The sequence below is a fragment of the Melanotaenia boesemani genome, chromosome 23, assembly GCF_017639745.1.
Source record: "Melanotaenia boesemani isolate fMelBoe1 chromosome 23, fMelBoe1.pri, whole genome shotgun sequence".
In the NCBI taxonomy this organism is placed as follows: Eukaryota; Metazoa; Chordata; class Actinopteri; order Atheriniformes; family Melanotaeniidae; genus Melanotaenia; species Melanotaenia boesemani.
This window is the reverse complement of record NC_055704.1, coordinates 5,031,627-5,059,507: the sequence shown is the minus strand read 5'-3', so window position 1 is coordinate 5,059,507 and position 27,881 is coordinate 5,031,627. Positions and strand designations below refer to the sequence as shown.

General features: G+C 43.2%; 1 protein-coding gene across 1 annotated transcript; it reads right to left on the bottom strand.

Annotated features, from left to right (window-relative positions):
• Positions 1 to 10,643: 10,643 nt before the first annotated feature.
• On the bottom strand, positions 10,644 to 14,242 carry atp6v1f (ATPase H+ transporting V1 subunit F). Its single transcript, XM_041978124.1, has 2 exons — positions 14,003 to 14,242; positions 10,644 to 11,035 (listed from the first exon to the last, which is right to left on the bottom strand). Exons 1-2 carry the CDS (start codon positions 14,158 to 14,160, stop codon positions 10,834 to 10,836), a joined length of 360 nt encoding a protein of 119 aa, XP_041834058.1. The 5' UTR covers positions 14,161 to 14,242; the 3' UTR covers positions 10,644 to 10,833.
• Positions 14,243 to 27,881: the final 13,639 nt, after the last annotated feature.

Sequence of the window (27,881 nt, the reverse complement as noted above, 5' to 3'; positions counted from 1 at the left end):
ACACACATAACGATTTTTGGTCTGTTTTTGTCCCGATTTTGCCTCTTCCCGAGATGGCAAACGCCTGATCATCGTGGGATTTCCCTGTACAATTATCATTTGGTCTATGGTGTGTTACAACCCGATTTGTCCTGATAATCCGCTCCCAAACGGGTCGTAGCTGACAATCGAAAATATTGGACATCTTCAATATTTCAGAGCCGATTTCTGAGGAACGCCGACAACTCGTGCATTGTGACTGCATGGATGGTATCGTGGTACGGAATGTAGCCAGTCAGAGAGCGAGCTGGCTGGGGAACAAGGAAGTAAATAAAGTCCATGTTCACGCAGTCTCCAGTCTGTTATTTTTTTTACTTCTGGCTTTTCAATAGTCCCAAGACCACCATCAATCCCTCGTCCCATTTATCCCCTTCTATGCTGTGTGTTGTGTTTTCCGGTTGTTGCTATGGTTCTTCTTCTACGTTTTTTGCCAGTTGTTGCTATGGTTCTTCTTCTATGTTTCGAGGTTTGTCCGGCTCGGAGGACTAGATTGTAGATGAGTTGCGGTACAGCATTGTTATGTGTGTGTTGTTCTATGATTGGATTATTGGAGCACACCACACACTGATTTTTTATCTTCAGGTTTGAGGTCTCGACCAGATAAAAAAAAACTTATAATATTAAAAAATCGTTACGCGTGTACCAGGCTTAAGTCCACCCAAGTAACGGAAAGATCTCCCGGTATGTTAGTCCTGCTTCCTGGTCCAGGCCTCAGTGTATCTGCTAGTTGCTGTGATGGGCTCCAGCTCAGACACCTGGATGTTCAGATGATGACTAAATAAACATTTTTCCAACAACTCTCAAAAGGAGTGTTTTCATTTCAACTGGATTAGTTTGTTTTCACCTTGTTTACTGATTCTATCTTTGACTTCCTACATGGTTTCTGATCTGACTGATCTGAGCTGACTCCACACCTGCCAGGTGAGCATGGATGAGTATTTGAGCAGGTAATGTGGAAGAAATCTTCCAGGTTGTCCAGAGGAGGAGAAAAGTTGGAAGTCACTCTAGTGTCATAGGTGAGTTTACTTACAAAGTAATTTCAGACGAGACGTTCCTGAAAAGAAGAAGAAGAAGAAGAAGAAGAAGACGAAGACGAAAAAGACTCAGTTACTAACATGGACTGAAGAACAAAGCAGTCAAATCTCTGTCAGGTTTACATGAAATGACAACTGACCTCGTCCCCTCCAGGCTGCTGATGTTCTTAGGAAACCCGAACCCGCGACTGAAACCAGAACCACAACAGGTTTATCAACTAAAGCAAGTCTGAAGTTCTTCAGGATCCAGACTAGAAGTTTTACATCATTCAAGCTGAGAGCTGGGGTGAGATGGGGGATCGGTTCTAGTCTATTGTCTGGTGGTGGTGGTAGACTGGATCCTGATGCGGCTAGCTCCCTGTTGGGAGCTGTAGGGCTGCTGATAATGGGTCTGTCTCCACCTTATCTGTGTCCTTTGTCATGACTCTGCTTATCCTGGCAGTGGTCTGTGTGTGTGTGTGTGTGTGTGTGTGTGTGTGTGTGTGTGTGTGTGTGTGTGTGTGTGTGTGTGTGTGTGTGTGTGTGTGTGTGTGTGAGCGAGTGCATATGTGTGTGGGTGTGCCTTCTTTGAGGTTTCTCTTACAGCTGTGGATAATCTCACCTCATTACTCAATCAGCATTTATGCTCTGGTCTGTTCACACACCTCTGCCAGATCGTTGCTTGCATTTAAGCGGTAAAGTTTTGGTTTTGTTGCAGTTTTCTGGTGGTTTTTTGTACATGACCTGTGTGAAATAACTTTTGTTCCACTCTGTTCAGAAGTTCTCTTGCCAATCCATTGTCTCTGATGACTCCACTGTTTTTGCCTGCCCGACTGTCTGCCTGCCTGCCCATTAGTGCACATTACTCTTTGTTATTTCAAGGCTTCTTGTCTGCTCTTGGGTCCTCACAGCTTCCATTATGACAGAACGATCCGGCCAAAGAATGGACCTAGCCGATGCTAAGCCAGACCCTCAGCTGGACAGGCTTCATCAGATCCTTACCAACCAAGGTGTGTAACTGGGACAACACACACAGGAATATTCAGTACATTGGAGATCAGCAGCAAGCAATACAAGAACTGACACAAATAAAGGGGAGCTTTGCTCACTGTCAGGGAATCCTCCAACTACTGAACCTTTTTTCACTCAAACAGTTAAACATCAGTGTAGCGGAACATTCCATCAAGTTCCGCACTTTGGCTGCAGAGTCTGATTGGAATGATGACGCTCCCTACGATCTTTTTCTGAACAGTTTGACTGAAAGAGTGAAGGATGAGCTGGCTGCCCGTGACACTCCTAAGTCTTTCGACAAACTGGTATCTCTTGCCATTCGCATTGATAACTGTTGGAGAGAAAGGCAACGAAATAAACCTTTTCTGTTCTGAATTTCGCAGCCGCAGCCGAGATGCCAGTTACTCCAGCTCCTCCCTCGCCTGACCCAAACCTAGCGTCAGAGGAGGTTACAGATGGGAGAGTGTCTCTATTGTGGCAGAGCTAGTCATTTCATCCATTCCTGTCCGGTTCGGCCAAAAGAGCAGGCCCGCCAGTGAGAATTGGGGCACTGGTGGGCCTGTCCTCTTGTAATCCTAAGACTCCTGCCAATACTCTGCTTAAAGCGACTGTGTTAATGAACAAACATTTCCTGTTTCAGTCCTTATTGACTCTGATGCAGAAGCCTGTTTCCTCGATGTTGCCCTGGCCTCAGAGATGGGAATTACCCTACTCCCTTTGACCGCACCCCTCACCACCAATGCCTTAGATGGCCGTCTTATTGCCAAGGTAACGCCCATCACCCCCCCAACTTACACTGGTGTTGTCTGGCAACCAGGAGCCCTGTTGCCTTTCAGTCATTTATATAATCTGTCCAAACCAGAAAGACAAGCTATGGAGAAATATATTAAGGAGTCCTTAGCTTCTGGCATCATCCAACCATCTTCATCTCCCTTGGGTCCAACATTTTTCTTCGTGGAAAAGAAGGATAGGAACCTTCGTCCCTGTGTTGACTATAGAGGTCTAAATAACATCACTATCCGTAATAAGTATCCCCTTCCTCTAATCGATTCCACCTATTAGCACTTCAAAATGCTACCATCTTCTCAAAGTTAGATCTGTGAAATGCATACCACCTGGTGAGAATCCGAAAAGGCGATGAATGGAAAACAGCATTCAAGACCCCTTTGAGTCATTTTTGAATACCGTGTCATGCCGTTTGGTCTCATTAATGCTCTTGCTGTTTTTTCAGGCCCTGATTACCGACGTCCTGAGGGATTTTCTGGACAGGTTTGTGTTCGTTTCTTTAGATGAAAACCCCTTTTTTTTTTTTTTTTTTTTTTTTTTTCTTGGTCTCCACAGGACCACACAGACCACGTCCAACAGGTTCTCCAGAGACTACTGGAGAACAGACTTTATGTCAAGGCTGAAAAGTGTGAATTCCACGTCCCTTCCATTTCTTTTTTGGGCTACATTTTTGCAGGTTGGCAGATGAAGGCAGATCCCGATAAAATAAAGGCAGTGGTTGACTGGCCGACTCCTTCCTCAGTTAAGCAGGTCCAGTGTTTCCTGGGTTTTGCCAATTTTTACAGAGGTTTTATTCAAGATTTCAGCTGGATTGCTGCACCGCTAACACAATTAACATCTCCAAAGAGACCATTCCTCTGGACGGAGGGAGCAGAACGGGCCTTCCAGAAATTAAAGAACAGTTTCACTTCTGCCCCTGTTTTGCACCAATCTGATCCTTCTCTTCAATATATTGTGGAGGTTGATGCCTCTGATACTGGGGTGGGGGTAATCCTGTCTCAGCGGTCCCCTGTCACCAATAAGCTTCATCCCTGTGCTTTTTATTCCCATCGTTTGAGCCCAGCCCAGTGAAACTAGCCTTGGAGGAATGGCGACACTGGATGGAGGCTCGGTGGTCTCTGTTCTTTGGTAGGTTCAGCTGTCAGAAGCCCAGCAACATCATCTGCTCCCAGGTAACTGTCCCCCTAACAGATTGCTTGTGCCTCCTAACGTCCGTTCACAGGTTATCCAGTGGAGGCATTCTTCTTGTGTGGCATCTATGCTGGGTCTACTAGGACCCTTTCCTTCATAAGACGGAAATTCTGGTGCCCGACTATGGACAAGGACGTCAAGGAATTTGTGGCTGCTTATGTCATCTGCTCGCGAGGGAAGGCTTCTACCCAGCCACCTATCGGTTTGTTAAATCTGCTCCCTGTTCCCAGCCGACCCTGGTCTTACATAGCCCTGGATTTTGTTACTGGTCTGCCCCATCCAGAGGTAACACCACTATACTCACCATTGTTGATAGATTCTCCAAGGCTGCACATTTCATCGCTCTACCCAAGCGCCCCACTGCCACGGTTATGGCTGACCTCCTGTCTCAGCATCTGTTTCGGATTCATGGTATTCCCGTGGATATTGTCTCTGATAGGGGACCCCAGTTTGTGTCTCATGTCTGGAAGTCTTTTTGCCGCGCTCTTGGAGCTACAGTTAGCTTGTCGTCTGGTTTTCACCCACAGACTAATGGCCAAGGGGAAATGACCAACCAGGACCTGGGGACTGCTCTTCGCTGTGTGGCTGCTTCTAATCCGTCAACTTGGAGTGACCATCTATGTTGGGTGGAGTACTATCTCAATTCTCTGGTCTCGTCAGCCACTGGACTCTCCCCTTTCAAGTGTTCTCTGGGGTATCAGCCCCCCCCCCCCCCCCCCCCCCCCTCGCCAGCTCTCTCGCCAGCTTGATATTAAAGGTGAGGCACTGCCTCACCTGCCTCTCCTGACCGCACGTAACTGCTGTGTTGTTTACTGCGGGTCCCAATTTGGTCCCAGTTTATTGTCACCATTTACAGCATTTCTGGTCCCAGGTTAAGGTCACTGTGGCATTTACTGGGACCTGACCCTGTCTGCTCCTACTTTGGTTCCAGTTTAACGACATCGTGGAGTTTACTGCGAGTCTGGTCCAAGTTTGGTCACAGCTTAATGTCACCATGACATTTACTGCAGGTCTGGTCCTGGTTTAAAGTCAATGTGGCGTTTACTGCGGATTTGGTCCCAGTTTGGTCTCAGTTTAATGTCACTGTTGTGTTTACTGCAGGTCTAGTTCCTGTTTAATATTACGTGGCGTTTACTGCAGGTCTGATCCCAGTTAACGTCATTGTGATGTTTACAAAGGGTCTGGTCCCAGCGTGGTACCAGTTTAATGTCACTGTGGAGTTTACTGCCGGTCTGATCCCAGTTAACGTCACTGTTGTGTTTACTGCAGGTCTGGTCCCAGTTTAACGTCAACTGGTCCAAATTTGGACGTAGTTCAATGTCACTGTGACGTTTACTGCGGGTCTGGACCCAGTTTGGTCCCAGTTTAATGTCACCGTGGTGTTTACTGCAGGACTGGTCACAGTTTAATGTCACCATGGCGTTTACAGTAGAGATGGGATTTATGGCTCTTTGAAGGGAGCCGGATCTTGAGGAGTCGTTCCTTTCAAAGAGCCATTGAAAAGACTGGCACGTTCTCACAATATCTTACAAAATTTCACAATATATAAGAATGACAAACAAGCAAAATATGTACCTATATAAAATCTACTATACAAGATTAAAAAATTATTGGAAAAATATAGATAAAAAGGGATAAACCTGAGCAGTCAGTACAAATTCTAGTAAATGTTTTGGATAGAACTCACAGTATTTGTTTCTAAACAATACTCTCTGCCCATAGATGCTTCACATGAATGGAGCATGTTGGACATCAGACTTCTACGATCTCACAAATTTATTTTCATTTTACTCAACTGTATTACTTCTTATTTACTTATTTATTCATTTATTTATTCATTCAGCCATTTTTAACTGGATGGGCAGGAGTTTTTGGGCTTGGTGTGTGTGTGTATACGCCTGTGCGTGTGACTGTGCGAAAGATTTTATTGAGTGTTTTTATTTTTGTTTTATTGAACAATGAGATATGAACTGAGACCAAACTGGGACCAGACCTGCTGTAAACATGATGGTGACATTAAATTGGGACCAAAATGGGATCAGACCAGCAGTAAACACCACAGTGACGTTAAACTGGGATTAGACCCGCAGTAAGCACCACGTTGACATTATACTGGGACCAAACTGGGACCAGACCTGCTGTAAACACCACCTTGACATTAGACTTGGACCAAACTGGGACCAGACCTGCTGTAAACACCCTGGTGACATTAAACTGGGACCAAACTGGGAACAGACCGCAGTAAATGCCATGGTGAAGTTAAACTGCAACCAGACCAACAGTAAACGCCATGGTGAAGTTAAACTGCAACCAGACCGACAGTAAACGCCTCGGTGGCATTAAACTGAGACCAAACTTGGACCAGACCCATAGTAAACACCATGGTGACGTTAAACTGGGACCAGACCCGCAGTAAACACAATGATGGCATTAAACTGGGACCTAACTGGGACCAGACCTGCTGCAAAAGGCACTGAGACATTATACTGGGACCAAACTGGGACCAGACCTGCTGTAAACACCATGGTGACCTTAAACTGGGACCGCGGAGTTTACTGCGGGTCTGGTCTCAGTTTAACGTCACTGTGGTGTTCACAACAGGTCTGGTCTGGACCTGACCGGAGGGGACAGTAAAGATGGAAAATAGCAAAAAAATGCAAAAGGGAAAGAAGAAAGGAGACAAAAACATCACAGACAGAAGGAAACGACTCTTCAATCCACACCATCACCGAACAACAAACTGTTACACCTGTACATGAACACACCAGAAAATTTCCTTTTTCCTATTCCTTTTACAAAAAAAAAAACAAAAAAAAAAAACAGAGCTGCTAGTCATTAAGAGTTTTTAAATAATAACCAAATCAAAAAGACATATCACGAAAGTAGCATAACAGCAACCAGATACTAACTCACAGGAAAAATAAAAAGAAGAATTATCTCTTAGTATATAAACCGACATCTCAGTGACTGTGTCAGCATGCAGAGCATGAGGAATAAGGAGTGATCAGTGATGAAGAGTGATAAGTGAGATCGTGCAAATGCGACCACTCCTCTACGGAGGCCAGAGGCAGACCAGGGCAGCCCAGAGACCGGGCCCCCAGCAACAGCCCCGGAGCACTAACCCAAGCTACCCCACCATGAAGACGACTCCAGCCCCACCCGAAGGGCGGCAGAGGACAGCCTCTACAAGAGCCCCCCACGGTCTTGGGGCACAGGTCCCAGTGGGCCAAGATCGGCAGCCGCCAGCCCCGCCAGGGACCGGCCACCCAGGGCAGTCCAAGTGAAGTGCCCAGGGCCCCAGGAGCCCAGAGGCGGCCTCCCCACCCCCCAAAGACAGAGGGCCCGCACCATGCCTAGGAGGACCAGGCCCCCCCAGACAACCACCCGGCGTAGGCCAGCACATACCCCGATGTTCCAGCCACACACCTTAGGATCCAGGGCACCATCGATCCCCGCCCCCCACCCTCCACCTACTCCAATCTGCACCCCATATAACCCCACACTCACACCCTCCCCTGTACCATACCCACAAGCACTCACCATCACACAGTCGCGTGAAACATAGCCACCCCAGGCGGACCAGAGGACAGCGAGCCCCACAGTGGCTTTACTGTGGGTCTGGTCCCAGTTTGGTCCCAGTTAAATGTCAACATGGTGTTTACAGCGGGTTTGGTCCGAGTTTAACATCTTCCTCTAAACACATCCAATGGTGCCAATCTGATGGAGTTAACATTATTTTGATAGAAACGTACCAAGTTAACGTTTACATCGCTGTGAGTCTAAGCTAGTTGCTAACATAGATGCTGACATTAGTGAACCACGCCAGGTGTGTTTTAAGTTGGATAGGTATGGTTTTATACCACATACTTTCCAGTTTGCTTCTCTTATACTCGTCCCTCATTATTAAGATTTTAATACCTAAAGTTGCAGGTGCTGCAGCAACAGCTGTGTTCACCGGTGCTGTTGATGTTTTAACTGATGGTGCTGAGGGCGCGTTTGTGTAACGTTATGTCTTGAGAAATGACAGCAGACAGGAGATCAGACAGAAAAGATCACGAAAAAATATGATTTTTCATGAGTCTCAAATCGCGAGTCCGAGTTGAATCTCAAGTAACAGGAAATGTGACTCAAGTGCAACTTAAGTCCCCATCTCTGGTCCCTAATAATAAAATAGACACCAACCGAGAGAAGTAACACTTCCTGACTCACCTGGTGGCATTGGTCTGGTTGGCCCTGGATCGGGAAGGACTGTCGGTGGATGGCTCGTCAGGTCTGCAGACAGGAAACAGAAAAACATCTCAGCCTTCAGAGAATCTTCAGACGAGGTGTTCAGAGGGCACAACTCACCTTGGGCTCTCTTGAGGGGGTGCAGGGAGAGGACCAGCAAAGACATAAACCACCACCATCATCATCATCATGATGAGTGTTCGAGACAGAGCGGCAGACTGAGCAGACTTCATGTTCTCATCTACCTCAGACTGGCTGCATCCTGCATTTATACTGATCTGACTGTTTACTCAGCACTATTTACTGTCCTCTGATGAAGGTCTAGGGAAGGTTTTCTGTTTGTTTTTTATTTATTTGTCCTGAACCAGGAAGGTCTGCTTAAGAAACAACTTTTCTTCTTCCAGATGATAAATATAAATTTACATTAAAAAAGTCAGTCAGAACAGAAGAGACCCTGAACATAGAAAAATGAGATCAACAGTTTCCTTCATGGGTTTGAAACTTCCCAAAAAACAAAGGTGTTTGTTTGGTTTTCAGAAAGGTTCGAGTCAGAAACCAACCTGATGGTTTCTGATCCAGTTTCAGAACTGCTGGAAACCTACTTACAAGGTTCTCAAAGTACGGAACAGAATCAACCTCTCCTGAAGTATTTACAGGGTTCAGAAGGGTTCAGAAAGGTTCTAAAGGGTTCAGGTTTTGTGACCATCAACTGATGTTTGTCTGAACGTCAGCTGAAGGCTGACTGATGGAGTCAGCTCCTCCTCTTCATGTGTATGAACAGCCTGAAAATAACTTCTAAAATAATCTGAGGGAATCAAACGTGTGAAGGTTTTTAGAGCGAGAACCACCATGAAAACTTTTACAGTAAAAACTTTACAGTAAACAACATAAAATTACAGAATAAACTTCCAGAAGGGGCTGCGCGGTAGTGTGGGTGTTAGCACCGCAGCCTCACAGCAAGAAGGTCGCTGGTTCGAATCTTGGCTGGGGGGAGGTTCGAACCTTGAGGGCGGTGGCCTTTCTGTGTGGAGTTTGCATGTTCTCCCCGTGTATGCGTGGGTTCTCTCCGGGTACTCCGGCTTCCTCCCACCGTCCAAAGACATGCATGTTAGGTTAACTGCCTCTCACCTGTTAATGCTGGGATAGACTCCAGCTTACCCGCGACCCGTAATGGACCAAGCGGTACAGAGAATGAAAGAATCCAAAAAGTCCAAAAACATTTACACATCACCCAGTTTAAGAAAAAAATGGTCTTCAAAAGGTATAGAGAGAACAAATGTTAATAATTCAATGAAAAATTCAAAGATGAGAATGTGTATGTTTCTGAGTATATATTGATGCATATGTACGAGTATGTAAGCATGTAGGTATACATTACTCAGAAAAAGTTTAAAATGTTCAACTTTCAGGTGAAATTGCTTCACTGGTATTGTAACATGAATGTAGGACATTTCAGTGGTGATTCCTTCATAGCTATCTATAGTAACCACCAGCAGTGGAAGGTTATCATAAATAACTAGTCATGTGTTAGGTTTGGTCAGATTACTTCCTCTTGCTCCTTATCGGACTAAACAATGGTCGATATAATTCATTTGAACAAATCTGTTTTATCTTTAACTTCTTTTTCTTTTTAATGAATAAAACAAACAGGAAATCCAACTACCGGACTTCCTATGAATAGGAGGAGAAAACACTCCAAAATCAACCTGCATGTCTGGGATTGGTTTTAACTTTCCCATATTTCCTGATATGCCTTTTGTTTATTGCTGTGTTTATTTTCCACATTGTCCTGGTTGATTCTGTCCAAAGTCATTATATCACACAGATTACAGCCTCTCATTCTAAACCCACTTATTCCTTTTCTTGTTTCCAACCGAAACAAATAAATATGTCACAATATGCATCTATACCAGGAGAAGTGGGTGCAATTAACCTCACCTAAACAGACCTTTAAAAAAAAATAAAAACAAAAAAAAACATCCATGTCTCCTACAGAATTTAGTAAAATTCAAGCCCACTTTAGAGCCCTCTGAGCCATACACACACTTAGACACTTCATTCAAACTTTAAACCAGTCACAAAAGATTAAACTTTTACCGTCTAAATAAACATGTTCCAATCTTTTATTGTTTTAACTGAATCTAAGTTTAAATTTGACAATTCAGAAATTGCCCTCAGAAATTTACCCTCCAGTGATAGCACACACTCTAAATTTACCTAAATGTACCAAAAATGTTCACTATATATATCACACTTTATAAAAATAGTAGAGTGAATGTTTACTATTTATACATCACAACGTAGATCACATGAGCATCACGACACCATGTGACTCCAGAAACATGACATCAGACAATAAAAAACAACAATAAAACCTTCACAACCAACAACATCTTTAATTCATCCAACAGAGTTTATAAATTAAGACTGAAGAGGAAAACACCAGGACACAGGACTGTCACAGGACCACAGGTTGTTTCAGAGAGGAACCACAGCAGATCAATGCATTCATGGACACACAGCTGATCTAATCTAATCGATGGGGAAGCATATTAACGGTGGATGTTTATCGGAAGTCGTCAGCTGAGAACATCCCCTTGGCGCGGCGCAGGATGGAGTCCTTGGACGCGTCATATGGATGCTCTTTGGATGGGATCTCCAGGACAGCCGGGATGGACTGCATGTGGGCGTCAATGGCATGGCGGATCATCTCAGCCACAAACTGATTTATCAGGATGATGCCGATGTCGTTCCGAGCCAGGAAACTCCTGCAGAAAGGGACAGGATCAGTCTCCAGAATCATTTCGACAGGTTTACCTCATGAAAATCAAAGTCAATGTAAAACAAAGCAAAAAAAACAAAAAAAACAAAAAAAACAAAACAAATGTAAATAACACTGGAGCCAGAAATGAAATGACTGGAGCCAAAACTCAAGACACTGGAGCCAGATATCTAGATATCCAGACACTGGAGCCAGAGATCCACACACTGGAGCAAGACATCCAGACACTGCAGCCAGACATCTGGTGACTGCAGCCAGACATCCAGACACTGCAGCCATACATCCGGTGACTACAGCCAGACATCCAAACACTGGAGCCAAAAGAATCCAGTGACCGAAGCAAGGAATCCAGACACTGGAGGCAAAAATCCAGTGTATGGAGCCAGAAATCCAGCGACTAGACCCAGACATCCAAACACTGGAGCCAATAAAATCCAGTGACCAAAGCAAGGAATCCAGACGCTGGAGCCAAAGAAATCCAGTAAACAAAGCAAGGAACCTGGACACTGGAGCCAAAACTCCAGACATTGGAGCCAGACATCCAGTCACTGGAACAAGACATCCAGAAACTGGAGCCAGACATCCAGTGAATAGACCCAGACACCCATACACTGGAGGCAGAAATCCAGACCCTGGGGCCAGAAATCTAGTGAATAGGGCCAAATATCCAGAAACTGAAGCCAGAAATCCAAAAACTGGAGCCAGAAATCCAGTGACTGAAACAAGAAATCCAGAAACTGGAGAAAAAAAAATCCTGTGACTGAAGCAAGAAATCCAGTCACTGGACCTAAACATCCAGACATGTAAGATAGCAATCCAGTGTCTGGAGCCAGAAATGCAGTGACTGGAACTGGAAATACAGACATTGGAACTTACAGCTGATAACCGAGTTAATTGGAGGAAATAAAGATATAAAGGTCCCTGTGGGGTCTTTGTTATCATTAGCCTGGTCCGTTAGCCTGGTGTGTTAACCTGGCCAGTTAGCCAGGTGCATTAACCTCATCCATTAGCCTGGCCCGTTAGCCTGGCATGTCAACCTGGCGTGTTAACCCCACCTGTTAGCCTGGCCCGTTAGCCAGGTGCGTTAACCTGGTCCATTAACCTGGCCCGTTAGCCTGGCATTTTAACCTGGTCTGTTAACCCTGCCTGTTAGCCTGGCCCATTAGCCTGGTGTGGTAACCTGTTAGCCTGGCGTGTTAACCTGGTGTGTTAACCCCACCTGTTAGCCTGGCCCGTTAGCCTGGCGTGCTAACCTGGTCTGTTAACTCTGCCTGTTAGCCTGAACAGTTAGCCAGGTGCGTTAACCTGGTCCATTAACCTGGCCCGTTAGCCTGGCATTTTAACCTGGTCTGTTAGCCTGGCCCATTAGCCTGGTGTGTTAACCTGTTAGCCTGGCGTCTTAACCTGGTCTGTTAACCCTGCCTGTTAACCTGGCCCGTTAGTCTGGCGTGTTAGCCCGGTGTGTTAACCTGGTCTGTTAACCTGGCCCGTTAGCCTGCCGTGTTGGCCCGGTGTGTTAACCTGCTCTGTTAACCTGGCCCGTTAGCCAGGTGCGTTAACCTGGTCCATTAGCCTGGTATTTTAACCTGGTCTGTTAACCCCGCCTGTTAGCCTGGCACGTTAGCCTAATGTGTTAACCAAGTCTGTTAACCCCGCCTGTTAGCCTGGCGTGTTAGCCCGGTGTGTTAACCTGGTCTGTTAACCTGGCCTGTTAGCATGGCGTGTTAACCTGCACTGTTAACCCCGCCTGTTAGCCTGGCACGTTAGCCTAATGTGTTAACCAAGTCTGTTAACCCCGCCTGTTAGCCTGGCACGTTAGCCTGGTGTGTTAACCTGGTCCATTAGCCTGGTCTATTAGCCTGGTGTGTTAACCTGGTCTGTTAACCCTTCCTGTTAGCCTGGCCCGTTAGCCAGGTGCATTAACCTGGTCCATTAACCTGGCCCGTTAGCCTGGCATGTTAACCTGGTCTGTTAAGCCCGCCTGTTAGCCTGGCGTGTTAGCCCGTTGTATTAACCTGGTCTATTAGCCTGGCCCGTCAGCCTGGTGTGTTAACCTGGTCTGTTAACCCCGCCTGTTAGCTTGGCCCGTTAGCCTGGCGTGTTAACTCCGCCTGTTAGCCTGGCCCGTTAGCCTGCATGCTGTCAGGCTGTTCACACCAGACTCCAGATCAATCAATCTTTAGTTATATTTATGTGCTTTTATACATTGTGCCACTCAAGAGTGTTGAACAAAACAGAAACAAAATGAAAGAAAAAGCTTGTTAAATCAAAGATCAGCTAAACAATAAGAAAGGAAAACCCAGAGACCTAAAAATTATATTACACAAATAAAAACATCAAAACCTAAGAATGAAATTAAAATAAGTATGTGAAAAAAGAAAGAAAATAAGTAATAGAAAAAATCATAATGAAAAAAAGTTCAAATTTTTATAGAAGCAGAGTAAAAGATGGTGAACACAATAAAATACTTAGCATAAATCACTTAAGGCTTAAAATAAATGAATAAAAGAAAATAATTAAAATCCTGGTTGAAAAGGTGCATTTTCGGTCCGGATTTGGACCATCATGGCTAAAAACCTCAGAAATGATGCTTCGGGAGTGGAAGGCCTCAGCTTGAAGACCTGGGGCTTCTAGATGGCTCAGAGTGGAAAATTCAGTATAGAAACCAGTAAAAAATCTGACAGCCAGTCCTAAACATGACAAGGAGCCAGTGCAGACACTGGTCCGGGTTCTGACATGGAACTCTGCTGCTGGGATTTTCATCCAAAACACGTCATGACTGTTTAGTGAGATGCAACATTTATGACGTCATCATTAATGCTTCCAATTAACGTTCCAATCTGATCGATAACTGAAGGAAGCACGGGACTACGTTCAGGTTTAATCACGTTTCTGACGTTTACTGTGTGCTGTGTGCGCGCGTTCGTGCGTTCGTGCGTGTGATCAGCCTCACTTGAAGGTCTCCTCGATTTCCGTGATGCTAGTGTCCTTCTCCACCACCAAGAAGTTCGGTTTCCGGTTCTTGTTCAGTTCCCCGATCCCGCCGAGCAGAAAGCCCGTGCAAGTGTCCTCGTCCCCGATAACGGCGATCAGCTTCCCGCGACCCGCCATCACGATCTACACGGTCCGGTTTCACGGAGGAGAGATGATCTTACTTGCACAGACAGGCTGCGTCATGTGAGCTGGTCAGCTGATCTTTACTTCCGCACGCCCACCGCTCGCAGGAGGAGCATGTCAGCTTACGTCATCATACAAAGGCTAAGGCAGAGCTAGAGTGCCTCTAGAGAGAGAGTGGCGCCATCTCCGTTCACTGCAATGGTTCAGTTTTTTCACAGCAATGGCGGCGTATGGAGCCCCTCAAAAGTTCCCGGAAGTTAGCAAAAGCTAAGTCTTTCAATGGAGCAGATTGTCGGAGCTACACTTCTTCAAGATAAGATGTTTTAATAGTCATATTTCCATATCAGTTGTGCATCGAAATCAACTTGACAGGAGTAATTAAATATGTTGACGGATTGTCACCGTCTAGATTAATATATTTAGAGATTATAAACCGATAAAAGTTTATGCTAGCACACTGATAGCAACAGACGCCACAGGCTGATGAATGTAAATTCTGTTCGTCAATATAAATTGATCCAACGCCGTTGATAGCGAGGTTAATGTGTAGGGAGAGCGATTGTAGTTACATTTTTATTTAATTTTAATGTATTTATAAGGCTGAGGAATTATGGACAAAGATATGAAGATGAATACACAGTATTAGATAGCACAATACTCTTAGTATATATGTTTACATCTTTGCAACTATAAAACCTAACCTGTTAAATGTAACAAACATGTTAACCTTAAGAACTTAACAAAATATACAAATACAAAATAAGTGGCTGATTGTGCTTGAGTGCATTTGCTGCACTAGACAGCACTCAGCACTCCCAGTGTGCAGGATGAGAGCAGAGAAGCAGAGAGATGCTTAAGGGAAGTATATCACTCTTCCCTCGTGCAGCATTGTCCTGAAGAACTTTCAGCAGTTCTGGGGTTGCCTGACGTTAATTGGGATACTGTTCTTCTTTACCTTCCTGGTTTGGCCACTTTTAAGTGTTGTTTCCTGTCTTTTTTTTCTACATTCTGCAACCTCAACCATATAAATCTCCCTGTGATGTGTTCTCAGTGTTTAATTTAAAAATATTAAACTTCCCAATGATATGGTCTTTGAAAATGTGTAAATGCATTGTTTTAATATGATTACCTCACATATTTTTTTGTTTTCACAGTCCCTGATGGTGGTCAAATGTATCCTGCTGACTTTGGCCATCCATATTTTCCTTCTGTCCTTGTCTTTGGGGAAGCCATACATACGCACGCCTTTCTCTGAGCGATTTGAGCATCCCCATGCAGCACAGCATACCATGGTTAAGACTGTATTCAAGGATAGCAGAGAAAAGAAATGGCTAGACATGCTGATCTAGTCGAGTTTTATGCTATTGTAAAGGAATTCTTTTAGGTATTAAATGCATTTGGAAAACAAAGGGTGTTTGTCTGATTTATTATGTATATATAGGGAGTAAGTCTTGGGATAGTTACAAATAGTGATAGAAAGCCATGTATTTTCCATGAATTGAAATCAAATCAACTAAATAAACATATTAATGCTGCACATACACGTTTGTCACTGAATGCTTTATTATGTTAATGTTGATTTAAGTGATGATCAAATCATGTTTGACAATAGATTAAATAAGTGTAACCCGCACTCCATTTTTGAAAGGAAATATTCATCTTAAACAACAAGCTAGCATTTATTGAAGATCAGACATGATGGTCCTCATTAGTCCAAAGATTGAAATTGAAATTGGGCTTTTATTTTCGAATCAAATCTTGCTTATCTTTCGAAGGTAAAAAGAAACTTGTTTCTGCTACTTTTATGTCTGTTCTTGATTATGGGGATGTTATTTATATGAACGCTTCCTTTGATACTTTACATGCCTTGGACTCTGTTTATCATGGGGCATTGCGTTTTATAACGAATTCTAAGTCATTGACCCATCATTGTCTTTTGTACACTCGGGTGGGTTGGTCTTCCTTGTCATTCCGGAGAATGAAGCATTGGTATCTTTTAATTTATAAATCCATCCTTGGGCTACTTCCCCCATACCTCAATAATCTCGTTGAGATGAGGAGTGATAGCAGCTATAGTCTGCGCTCTCAGGACTTCTGTTCTCTGTGCCCCGCGTTCGCACTGATCTGGGGAAAAAGGCTTTCAAGTTTGCTGCACCTTACCATTGGAATGACCTACAGAAAGACCTTAAACTAAAAGACTTAGTGTCACTCAACACTTTTAAGTCGCTCTTAACTGAACTTGAAACTAAATCGTTTGCCTGTAATTGTTTTAGTTAATTTTGTTTGTATTGATCTTGTATTGTATTTATTATGTGTGAATGTGTGGAAGTATGTTGCTGTAACCCATTGTTGTAACTGTGCTGCTCCTGCTTGGCCAGGACACTCTTGCAAAAGAGATTTTTAATCTCAATGAGTTTTTATCCTGGTTAAATAAAGGAATAATAAAAATAATAAATCCTCTGTATTACTTACTGATAACTGTCCTTACAATTCACCTTTGTAAGGTTAAATGATTATGTTGTTAGGGCTTACTTTTATCTAATTGTTTAAAGCCAGCCCTGTGGTAGCATTAATGTCCCAACAGTATGGACTTAAAGTCAAAGACACAATGCAGACAACACCGAAGATGCCCTTCAGACAGGACTCTGTCTCTCAGCTGCATTTCAATGGTTTGTATTTAAAATCCAAATCTGTACTGTCTCTCTTAAGCTTGATTTTTTTTAAACTTGATCATGCTTAGTTTATGTTCTTCCCTTATTGTCTTATTTTTATTTTGAATTATGCTTCATATATTCTTATGTTTTTAATGTCTTTGTAAAGCCATTTGAATCACAATGTTGTTGAATTGTGCAGTACAAATAAAGTTGCTTTGCTTTGAATGTAAACGGAAAAGTCTCACTGAGTAACAACTTTGAACTAAAAACTTACCTAACCTACTGGTGGGACTGGCATTGACAGGACAAGAAAACAAGGAAAACCTTTCAAAAACCAAACTTTTAATTACATAAGACAACAGGGCAAGGCTATAAAGTAAATAAATCAGTTTCAGTGTGCATAATGAAATGATAAAAAAATAAACCATGGGAAAAGGAAAAATGACAAACTGATGGATGTCAGTGTTCCTGCCTGCTGCTCCTGAACAAATATATTTTTAAAAAATGACTGTAATGGCTAAATTAGCAACAGAACATAAATGTAGAACAGCTGTAACATGAGCTAATATCAATGAGTGTTACCAAATAAATGAACAAGTATGTGTGAAAAAGTAATGCAAGAATAAAGAGGGAAGATAAAAGAGTCATAGTGAATAGAGATGCTCCGAGAATCTGTGAAATATAGGTTAATTAGGAATCCAATTTAGGTGATTATTAGTCAGTTATTGGCAGAAAATGGAAAGCAAAAGGGGACAAGACAGTTTTAATAAATATTTAAACAGTTTAAATAAAATTTAGTGGAGAAAAGTCAGTAAGCTCTGGATAATTACCTAACAGGTATAATTTTCTATTATATGTAATGTTTATATATAACATTTTACAAACAAGAAAACAGTCATGGTGAACTGTGCAGCATTTGGATGCTCCAACCGGTCTGATGTATGGATTCCAAAGGGACCCAGAACGGAGGAAGAGGTAGCTTGTAACAGTCGGCAGGAAGGATCTTAATATAGCTGCACAAATAAGAAACTGTGTGAGGTAAACTATGTCTACAGAGGTGACATAACAATACTTTTTAATCAATTTCTAATACGTTTTCACTAACCTAAGACATATTGAACATAAATTGCTATGAATCTATGAATAACAATGCACTTGATCAGTACACTGAAATAAATAATGTAAGACCGTGACCACACTTATTCGAACTAAACAAAAAAGCTGGGAGGCCATGGGGTAAAAGGACAATATCTATAACATACAAAGGTAAAATACAAACAAAAACTTATCACATTGAACAGACATAATTATTTTACTGCAAGACCTCCAACAGAATGTACATGCATTTTCGTGACTTATAAGACTGAAATTGCACCGACTTACCTCTGAAAACGAATGGAACGCATTGGCGATGACCGCAGTCTGATCTGGTGTTTGGACCTATTGAACGTCTACAGTAACCCGGAAGTGTGCCGCCATTTTTTGTACACGGGAGTCAATGAGAGTGTCGCCACTCTGAGTATATCGACGGCTCTGAGGTATGACTGTATATTTATTGCACCTATGTGTTTATTTTCATATGAAAGTCCATGGTTAAAGCTCCGCTCTAGAATCTTTGGCTAGAATTACTATAAGCACCTTGAATTGTCTTGGTAAATAAAATGTGCTATTCAAATAAATTTAACTTGCCTATAATTATTCATTATCATTATTATGAATCATTACTATGCATTGTCATAGCTACATCTCTGGTGTTCATAACAAACCAAATCCTTTAGAAATCGCTATATAATCAAACAAGTTATGGTTATTTATAAAGTGCATGCACCATTAAAACAATGTTATGAGTGAGTGAGCCGACTGTGGCAAGATGGCCGCCAGTGCGGACGTTGGACTCCATTGGCCAACAGCGCAGGTGAGTCATCTAGCCTTCATTGTTTACATTGGCACACTCCGAAGTGTGCAGACCCTGAACTGGGACACAGTTTATGCTGGTACTGACACTGCACATCGTAAAAATAATCTGTTTCAGAACTTTAACTGTGACCGGAAAATGAAGTTCACATCCGACTGAAAGACGGATTTGTCAATTCCATAAGATGCTTGCTCATAGAAGACAACAACGTTAACATTTACCTAACATTTACTTAAAAAAGAGAGCATAAATGTCAGGCGGTGGAGTTCGGCTGCTAGTTAAAACATCTGGTGTCTGTTCCTGAAAGCCGGTCATGTTAAAACTCTGAGGATGTTAAACCTAACTTGGGGGAAACATATTTGTTTTCCATTTCAAAAAGCGAGCTAAGTCTTGCACCGAGTCTGTTACCATGGTAATTGACTCTTTGAAGTGAACCTCTTCGCTGACAGTTCACCACAAAGAAACCCCGGGTTTCTGCCAGTTTCCTCCCACCTGAGGCTGCTGTCAAACATGGGTTTTCGTAGCAACGTGATTCTAGGGTTTAGAACTGAGTAAATTCACGCGGATTTACAGGTAGAAGACGTTCAGAGTTTGAACAAACAAAGACTTCATCAAACGGTACCGTTTCAGAGTCACTATTTCAGTCACTTTGTCAAGTGACAAACCGCAGCAATTGGATGATAGCCAAATTTGTATTTTGCTTTGCCTTAGGCTACTTTGTAAATTTCTTTTGGAAATGAGACCAGAAAACGTTGGCAGCTCAGGACATTTTAGACAAACGACAGTACGTTGAGTCATGGGTAAAGTCATTGGGAAACTTGTCTGAAATCATGATTCCATAAATGTGTGATGGGTAGAGATCTATTGTCGGCCTCTGGATCCTAGCAGGCTGTCTCCTCGCCATCCTCATCGTCCTCACTCACATAGGCTTTTTGTATGTGTGTGTGATAGAGTTGCATAAAAAGTATGAATGATACAGTATAGAACTAGAAAAGCGCTCGTAAAGTGCAGACCTCCGCCAAGCAGCTCATTTCCACCCATATTGTTATTTCCACCCTATGTTCTAGTCCTACATTTATTTTATATGTATACATAATTAGATTCCTAGATACACTGATAATGAATCCACAGTGTCTCAGCTATATTTTGGTTATTGTTGCATGTTTATATCTTCATTTGTTCTCTTACAGTGATGAAAATTCCAAAGATCCCCTATTTTTTCCTGTTCTGGATGGTAGCATCCAGAATTTTGCTGGGATTCAGATCTACCTTTAATATCTTGTAAAACCTGGAATTTCTGCCCATTTGCTGTGAACTTATATGCACATACTGAAAATGGGCCTATCTTGCAATAAGAAGAAATCCTATAAAAAAAAAATTCCTGGATCCAGATGGTGATCTGGACCAATACCAAAATTTAATGGAGTACTAGTTAGACCCATTCTCAGCAAAATAATCACGGAAATCTGTTCAGTAGTTTTTGCATAAAGTTGCCAACAGACAGACTCTCCTAAACGCCAGCAAAAACATAACATCCATAATATTTAAGTAATTTCTAATATGGTTGTTTAGTTCACCAATCATAGCCTGTAATATTAAGGTCATACCTCAAAAACACTGATTTTGAAATGCCTGATGCTAATCTAAATTATGATTCAAGTAGCCAAATTATACAAAAGTGACAGGACAACACATTTACATATTAGTAAATTAAAATTTAAATGTAACATTTTCAAAATTGGACAAGGACTTCCAGAATGAAGACATGATGGCTTCAAAAGGACTTCCTGGCTTTTGTGTTGAAGAACGGACGAAATTGTGTGAATCGTGTAGATGTTGTTGTGGCTGCTGTAGTTGACCACTAGTATTGTCTTTCTTTGAGGATTTGTAGTTTAGATTTTAATAATAGGGAATAGGTCTCAAAACTTTCACAAGGCTTTACCTACCCATCTCTAGCATATATTGTTTATCCTATTCTAGCCTTTTCTGTACACACCAGGATGTCAGTTTTTGGTTTCTTGAAAAAAAAAAAAAAAATCCTTGCTTTCTTACAAAAAGACATTCAGCTTGGTCCAATGAGTCCCAGATAATCTGAGTAGAAGCTTTTATACTTTTCATGTTGCCTACTAAAGGAGCAAATTCTCAACGTTCTATTCATTGTGATTTTCTGAACCTTAATGTATTACCACAGAATACTAAATATTATACAGACGTGGTTTATTAACAAATGTAACGGTCTAGTGAGCTTACAATTCTACGTTTGTTCTCCCCTAATTACCAATGGAGTTTAAAATGGCAAAAATGTGTATTATACAATGAACAAAGATTAAAGACAAATATGAAACCTATATATTCTGAATACATTTTGAGTCTAAAACTAAACTGCTCAGCAACATGAGGTGAAAACTTTAAGATCATTTCAAAGTATAAACAAAATTCAACTTACTTGTAACAATAAAAACAAAACGCTGGTACATCCCACCTGAAATTCCTCACCTGCCTGGAGCCCATCTCACACATCCCTCCTGGTTATGTTTACAAGGTCTATCAAACACTTGTTGACTGGTTACTACAGAATCAAACAAAGCTGCTACGTCCATGTGAAGCAAATTGAACTGTTTCTGCCCGACTCTTGTCCTCTTCTGAAAGGATCGGGTCGGTACCAAATACCGACTCTAGTCTGTGAACTTCTTATCTGTAGAAATCTGCAGCAGCTTCAGGGAAAAGGTCTTTGGGGACCTTTGCCTTGCAACCACATTGTGCCAGATTGTTGTTGTTGGGAATGCCTTTGCCTGAAAATGATAAAATAAATGAAAAAAGGAGAAGAGAGAGAGAAGATAAAATAAGATTACCAAATTATTCCTTAATTTTCACCATTATTGGTCTAATAGAGTTAATTCCGCACCTGAATGCCAAAAAAGGCAGGTCATATATCTTTACAGCATAAATTCAACAAGCACAGTTTACTTGACGAAGATGGCTAACCAGCATGAGGATGTGGAATTTTACTAGATATACCTGGACTTAACATCAAATCACCTTTTATTCATAAAATACTGCAGCATGTCAGGTCTGTGTTATAATGAAGTACCTTGAAAAACATTTTTTTCATAAGTTTGCTTCTGTAGTTGACTTGGGATTGCAGTTTTGACCACAAAAAAAAAGACAAAAAAACTATGAAAAATAAATTAAATGAAAATAATCAGTTGATGTGAATTATCATGTTTATTTATTTATTTGTAAATGGTGATGTACATGTTTTTTTCCTCTGAGACAAAAATGAAGGAGGTAAAAACACATTTGTAAACATGTTTGTGTTCATGTTTACTAAACAACAGTTTAAGTGTGTACGCTGTGCTCTGAGGTCCAGTACAGGTTTAAATATGAATCCAGAGATCTGTACTACGAAGCCAGAGTAACATACCCTGGCTAGTGGCTACCTCTCTGTTCAATGGGCTGTCGTTGGTGATCTGGATAGGTGATACTACGAAGCTGCTTACCTACTCAGTAACCCAACCCAGGGTTTTCCCATCAAGATCAGTGCATGCTCACATAAAAGGGTCGGAGTTTGACCAATCACAAACATGGACAAACCCTGCAGAGCAGCTACTTTACCATGGAGGAGCAGATAATTAATCTTTACAAATGTGAAGAATTTAGACACATCATCCAGGCCAAAAGCAACACTGTTGCCATAGCAACAACCAGGAAGGAAAGCTGGTAGAATATATCCACATAATATGTAAACTCTGCAGATTATATAATATTAATATATCGGACAATATAAATGAACAGTACTCTGAATATTTCATCACAGCCCAGATATTCGGGCAGAGCTTCCTCAGTTCCTTCCCTAGATATTTCATTTTAGGTTCAATCTAAACATACTTGGTATCGGTCAAGAAGAAAAACATACTTCAAAGGCTTTATTGACAAGACTATTTCCTCATTAAAAGGATGCATCTATCCCTAATAACTCTCTCGCTCCTAAGCACTACTTTTAAGATCTGCACACCAAAGTAGACAGAATAGGCGGTCATTTTCCAAAAGCTCTGATTGGTCAGGAGGTGGTCCTTTTAAACTTGTTGATCTCTTATCCAGAACATAACCTGCTCCGGAGCAGGTTAGCTGTTCAGCATAAGTCACTGGGGTGATTTACTCTGGTAAAAAGTGAACCAGTGTCATAGTACAGAAAACCTGGGTTAACCGGGTTGAAGTTACCTACATAAGAAAATCCAGCTTTGTAGTCCAGCCTTCTGGGCTGCCTGAGCAAGCTTGTGTTACCATTTTACTCACCTGGGACTCGATGGGCATTCCTGCACCATTCTCTGTACTCCAATGTTGCTTAACTGACAGGTCAGATTGGATGTGCAGAACCTCGTTAAGTTGTCATCCATGTTCAGTCTTTCTTAGTCAATCAATTGAATAAGAGCAGTTTTAACGGGATAATTGACCCTTGTGTTTATTTCAGGCCACATCCTCTCTCCTGTATGGTTCTGTAAAAGAAATATTCACAAGGAAAATAAAAACTGAACTTGTCCAAATGAAAATGATCTTTGAAATAGTCCAAAACTTTGGTGTCAAAGTCTGTCCTTGAGGGCTTCAGTCCTACAGGTTTTTCCGTAGGAAAAAGCCCTGGAAGTCCGGGGCTTCTTTTCCAAACTAACATGGAAAGATCCGACAGGCTGACCCAACATCTGTGGAAATTCAGAATGAGGTTCAGTATTGTGTGCAAGACTCCCCACAACATCTGGGTATGCTTCTTATGAGAAGACTGATGTTCTACTGAGGGATCTTCTCCCAGTCCTGGATCATAGACGTATGTGGTGTGACATGGCAGCCGTGGATGGAATGAGACATGGTGTCCCAGAACTGCTGTACTGGATTCAGGTCTGGGGAACAGGTGGGCCCATCCATAGCATCAAACCTTCGTCATACATGTCTATTCCATTTGTCCAAAAGCATCTGGAACTGATTCACAGTATGTGTTGCTTCCTAACTGGCTAGATTGATATCCTAGAAGCAGGACTGACTTTGACTTACATGGTAATGATAATGTGTTCCTTTTATTTTCTCTTAGTGCAGTAGATGTACGCCATGTGACTGTAAAGTATACAGACTGAAAAACTGTGTCAGGATCTTAGGATCCTTTCTCAATTTTTACCCAATATTAATATCAAATATCAAATAATAGTGATATGAATACAAAATACAGCAAATCTTATAATAGTATGTGATCAAGCATGCCCCTAGTTCCTTCAGAGCCAACTATTTCATTTCCCAGGCTATCTGTGAAAATAATCGCCTCATCTTGGCCGATCGCATATTTCACTCCAACTCTGAGAACCTTACTGAAACAGTCTTACTGGATTCCAGCCACCCAAGCACAACTTTCCCAATGAAGATGTTCCTAAAAATAAGAAGACATACATAAATTTTATAACAAACATGCACAACATCAACTTAAAGCTGACAAGCTTATGCAGCACAAAGGATCAACAGCGGCAGAATTACAGAATCGTTCAATTACAGAATTAGTTCAAACTAATTTTAAATCAGACATTTAACCCATTTAGAGGATAAATAATTATTATGGTGACCGTGGTGTGATGTGTATAGGTTATAAATTATTTATTTGATCTAATGTTTTGGTCATGGTAGCTCGTGGAAATTGACTTGATGTGCTGCCTACTGCGCTGTGGGGACGGTGAAAGTGAAAACGATGTGGAACATCCATCTGAGATGCAGCAGCTGGTCTTTCCGCTGGAGTGCCGTTTCCATCAACCTTGTATATAAGGTCAAAACAATTCAAGTCCCATCTGATCTCGGGAAAATCGCCACATTTGTGTCATCGGTCAAATAGACTGTCTGCTTTTCTACCTGTGGCAAACAGTTATATAAAGTGTTAAATATAAACAACAAAAGAAACAAGAAAAAACAAGAAAAAAACAACAACAAGAAAAAAAATGATAGCTTACAACTTTGACGTCTGCAGCTAGCTTGGCTGTGGTGAAGAAGCTAATCACATACTCCACATACTTTAAAATAGTAGTAGCAGCAGATCAAGAAGAAAGTCACACAGGTACATACCTGGAATGGAACAGAAATCTTTTCTGTTGTCGTGTCCTCAGCTCTGAAGGTAACCCTTTTATTTTCTTTAAACAAAATGAAGCTCTCCGTTCTGTTGCAAAAGTTTCCCTTTCTTTTCTTTTCTTCCATTGTCCACTACGTGCGATCATAACTTCCAGGTCACGCCCCTGCCTCAAAGGAAAAATCAAAAAGGAAGTCTGAGCGCTCATTATCCATTTTTTCCATTTTCCTTTTGGGCACAAAATCGGAAAATGATGAATTTACGTTTTGGATTAGGAAACTAAAAATAAAAAATGAGTGGTTTTTAAATTTTTCCAGTTTTTGTTTTAAATAAAAAAAAAGAACTGCCTGAATGAACACTGACCTTAATCTACTTAGCAACATGTACCAGACCAGATCTGAGTCTGGTACACACTGTCAGTATTTTTCCAGACCAACAGAAGAGCAGTGGACTACTGTAAAACACGTGTTGAGATACATAAAGGGGACAAGTGAGAAGCAGTTGTGTTACAGAAAAGTAACGATGAGCAACTTGGATTGCGAATATTCAGTGATGCAAACTGGGCAGAAAACGTGACTGACAGACGTCGTACCACTGGCTGTTGTGTCAGCTTAAACATGCGATGCTGCAGAGGCGTGCCAGTGAAGACAGCCCTACAGCATCCAGAGTCCTAAGGAACTCTGGGCAGACCTCATCCAGCCCTGTGGCCTTGCCACCGAGGAGCTTTTTAACCACCTCAGCGACCTCAGCCTCAGAGATCGGAAGACGTGTTGGTTGGATTGAGAAGGTCTTCGAAGTATTTCCTCCACCACCTCACAACATCCCAAGTCGAGGTCAGCAGCCCCACTGTACACAGTGTTGACGGAGCACGGCTTTCCCCTCCTGAGCCACCGGATGGTGGACCAGAATCTCCTCGAAGCCGTCCGGAAGTCAGTTTACATGGCCTCTTCAAACTCCTCCCATGCCTGAGTTTTTGCCTTAGCAACCGCCGAAGCTGCGGTCCGCTTAGCCTGCGGATACCCATCAGCTGCCTCTGGAGTCCCACAGGCCAAAAGGCCCGATAGGACTCCTTCTTCAGCTTAACGACATCCCTTACTGCTGGTGTCCACCAACGAGTTCGGGGGTTACCGCCACGACAGGCACCAACGACTTTACTGCCACAGCTGCGGCTTGCCGCCTCGACAATATAGGCACATAACACAGCCCATTCGGACTCAATGTCCCCTGCCTTACCTGTGACATGGTTGAAGCTCTGCTGGAGATGGGAGTTGGAACTCTTTCTGACAGGGGATTCTGCCAGACGTTCCCAGCAGACCCTCACAACACACTTGGGTCTGCCAGGCCTGACCGGCATCCTCCCCCACCATCTGAGCCCACTCACATCCAGGTGGTGATCAGTTGACAGCTCCGCCCCTCTCTTTACCCGAGTGTCCAGAACATGCGGCCGCAAAGTCGACGACACGACTACAAAGTCGATCATTGAGCTGCGGCCTAGAGTATTCTGGTGCCAAGAGCACATGTGGGCACTCTTTTGTCTGCACAAGGTGTTCGTTATGGACAGTCCATGGCGAGCACAGAAGTCCAACAACAAAACACCACTCGGATTTAGATTAGGGGGGGCGGTTCTCCCAATCACGCCCCTCCAGGTCATTGCCCACATGAGAATTAAAGTCCTTCAGCAGAACAAGGGAGTCCTCTCCGAAGGAGTGCTCTCCAACACCCCCTCCAAGGACTCCAAAAAGGGTGGGTACTCTGAACTGCTATTTGGTGCATAAGCACAAACAACAGTCAGGACCCATCCCCCCACCCGAAGGCGGAGGGAGGCTACCCTTTCGTCCACCGGGGTAAACCCACACATTCAGGCGCCAAGTTGGCGGGGAATGAGCATGCTCGTTGCCTCTCACCAGGAGTAACTTCACAATGGAGCCCCTCTCAAGGACAGTGGTTCCAGAGCCCAAGCCGTGCGTCGAGGTCATTCCAGCTATATCCAGCCGAAACCGTTCAACCTCACGCACCTGCTCAGGCTCCTTCCCCGCCGGAGAGGTGGTATTTCACGTAGCTAGCTTTGGCAGCCGAGGATCAGTCCGCCAGGGTCCCTGCCTCTGGCAGCTGCCCGGCTCACACTGCACCCAACCCCTATAGCCCCTCTTGCAGGTGGTGAGCCCATCAGGCCCCATGGGCAAAGGCCCAGCCACAAACGCTTGGCTCCAGAGGGGGGCCTCGGTGACCCACGTCCGGACAAGGGAAACCTTGGTCCTTGCTTTCTCCTCATCATAGAGGTAATTGTATGAGCTGTCCGGTCCCTGTATGACTGGTATCAGAGCTTGGTCCTTGGTCCAGTAAATCAGAATCGTTTCCAGTGCGGGTTGGACTCTGTTCTGTTCATAACTTTTATGGACAGAATTTCTAGGTGCAGCTGAGGTGTTGAGGGGATCTGGTTCAGTGGCCTCAGGATTGAGTCTCTGCCCTTTGCGGATGATGTGGTTCTGTTGGCTTCATCGGGCCGTGATCTTCAGCTCTCACTGGAGCGATGCACAGCCAAGTGTGAAGCGGCTGGGATGAGAATCAGCACCTCCAAGTCCGAGACCATGGTCCTCAGCCGGAAAAGGGTGGAGTGCTCTCTCCGGGTCTGCAATAGGGTCCTGCCTCAAGTGGAGGAGTTCACTTATCTCGGGGTCTTGTTCACGAGTGAGGGAAGGATGGAGTGGGAGATCGACAGGGGATCGGTGCAGCGTCTGCAGTGATGCGGACTCTGCATCGGTCTGTCGTGGTGAAGAAGGAGCTGAGCCAAAAGGAAAAGCTCTCGATTTACCAGTCGATCTACATTCCTACCCTCACCTATGGTCACGAGCTGTGGGTAGTGACAGAAAGAACAAGACTGCGAATACAAGCGGCCAAAATGAGTTTTCTCCGCAGGATGGCTGGACTGTCCCTTAGAGATAGGGTGTGAAGCTCGGTCATTCGGGAGGGGCTCAAAGTAGAGCCGCTGCTCCTCCACATTGAGAGGAGCCAGATGAGGTGGCTTGGGCATCTGGTCAGGATCCCTCCTGGACGC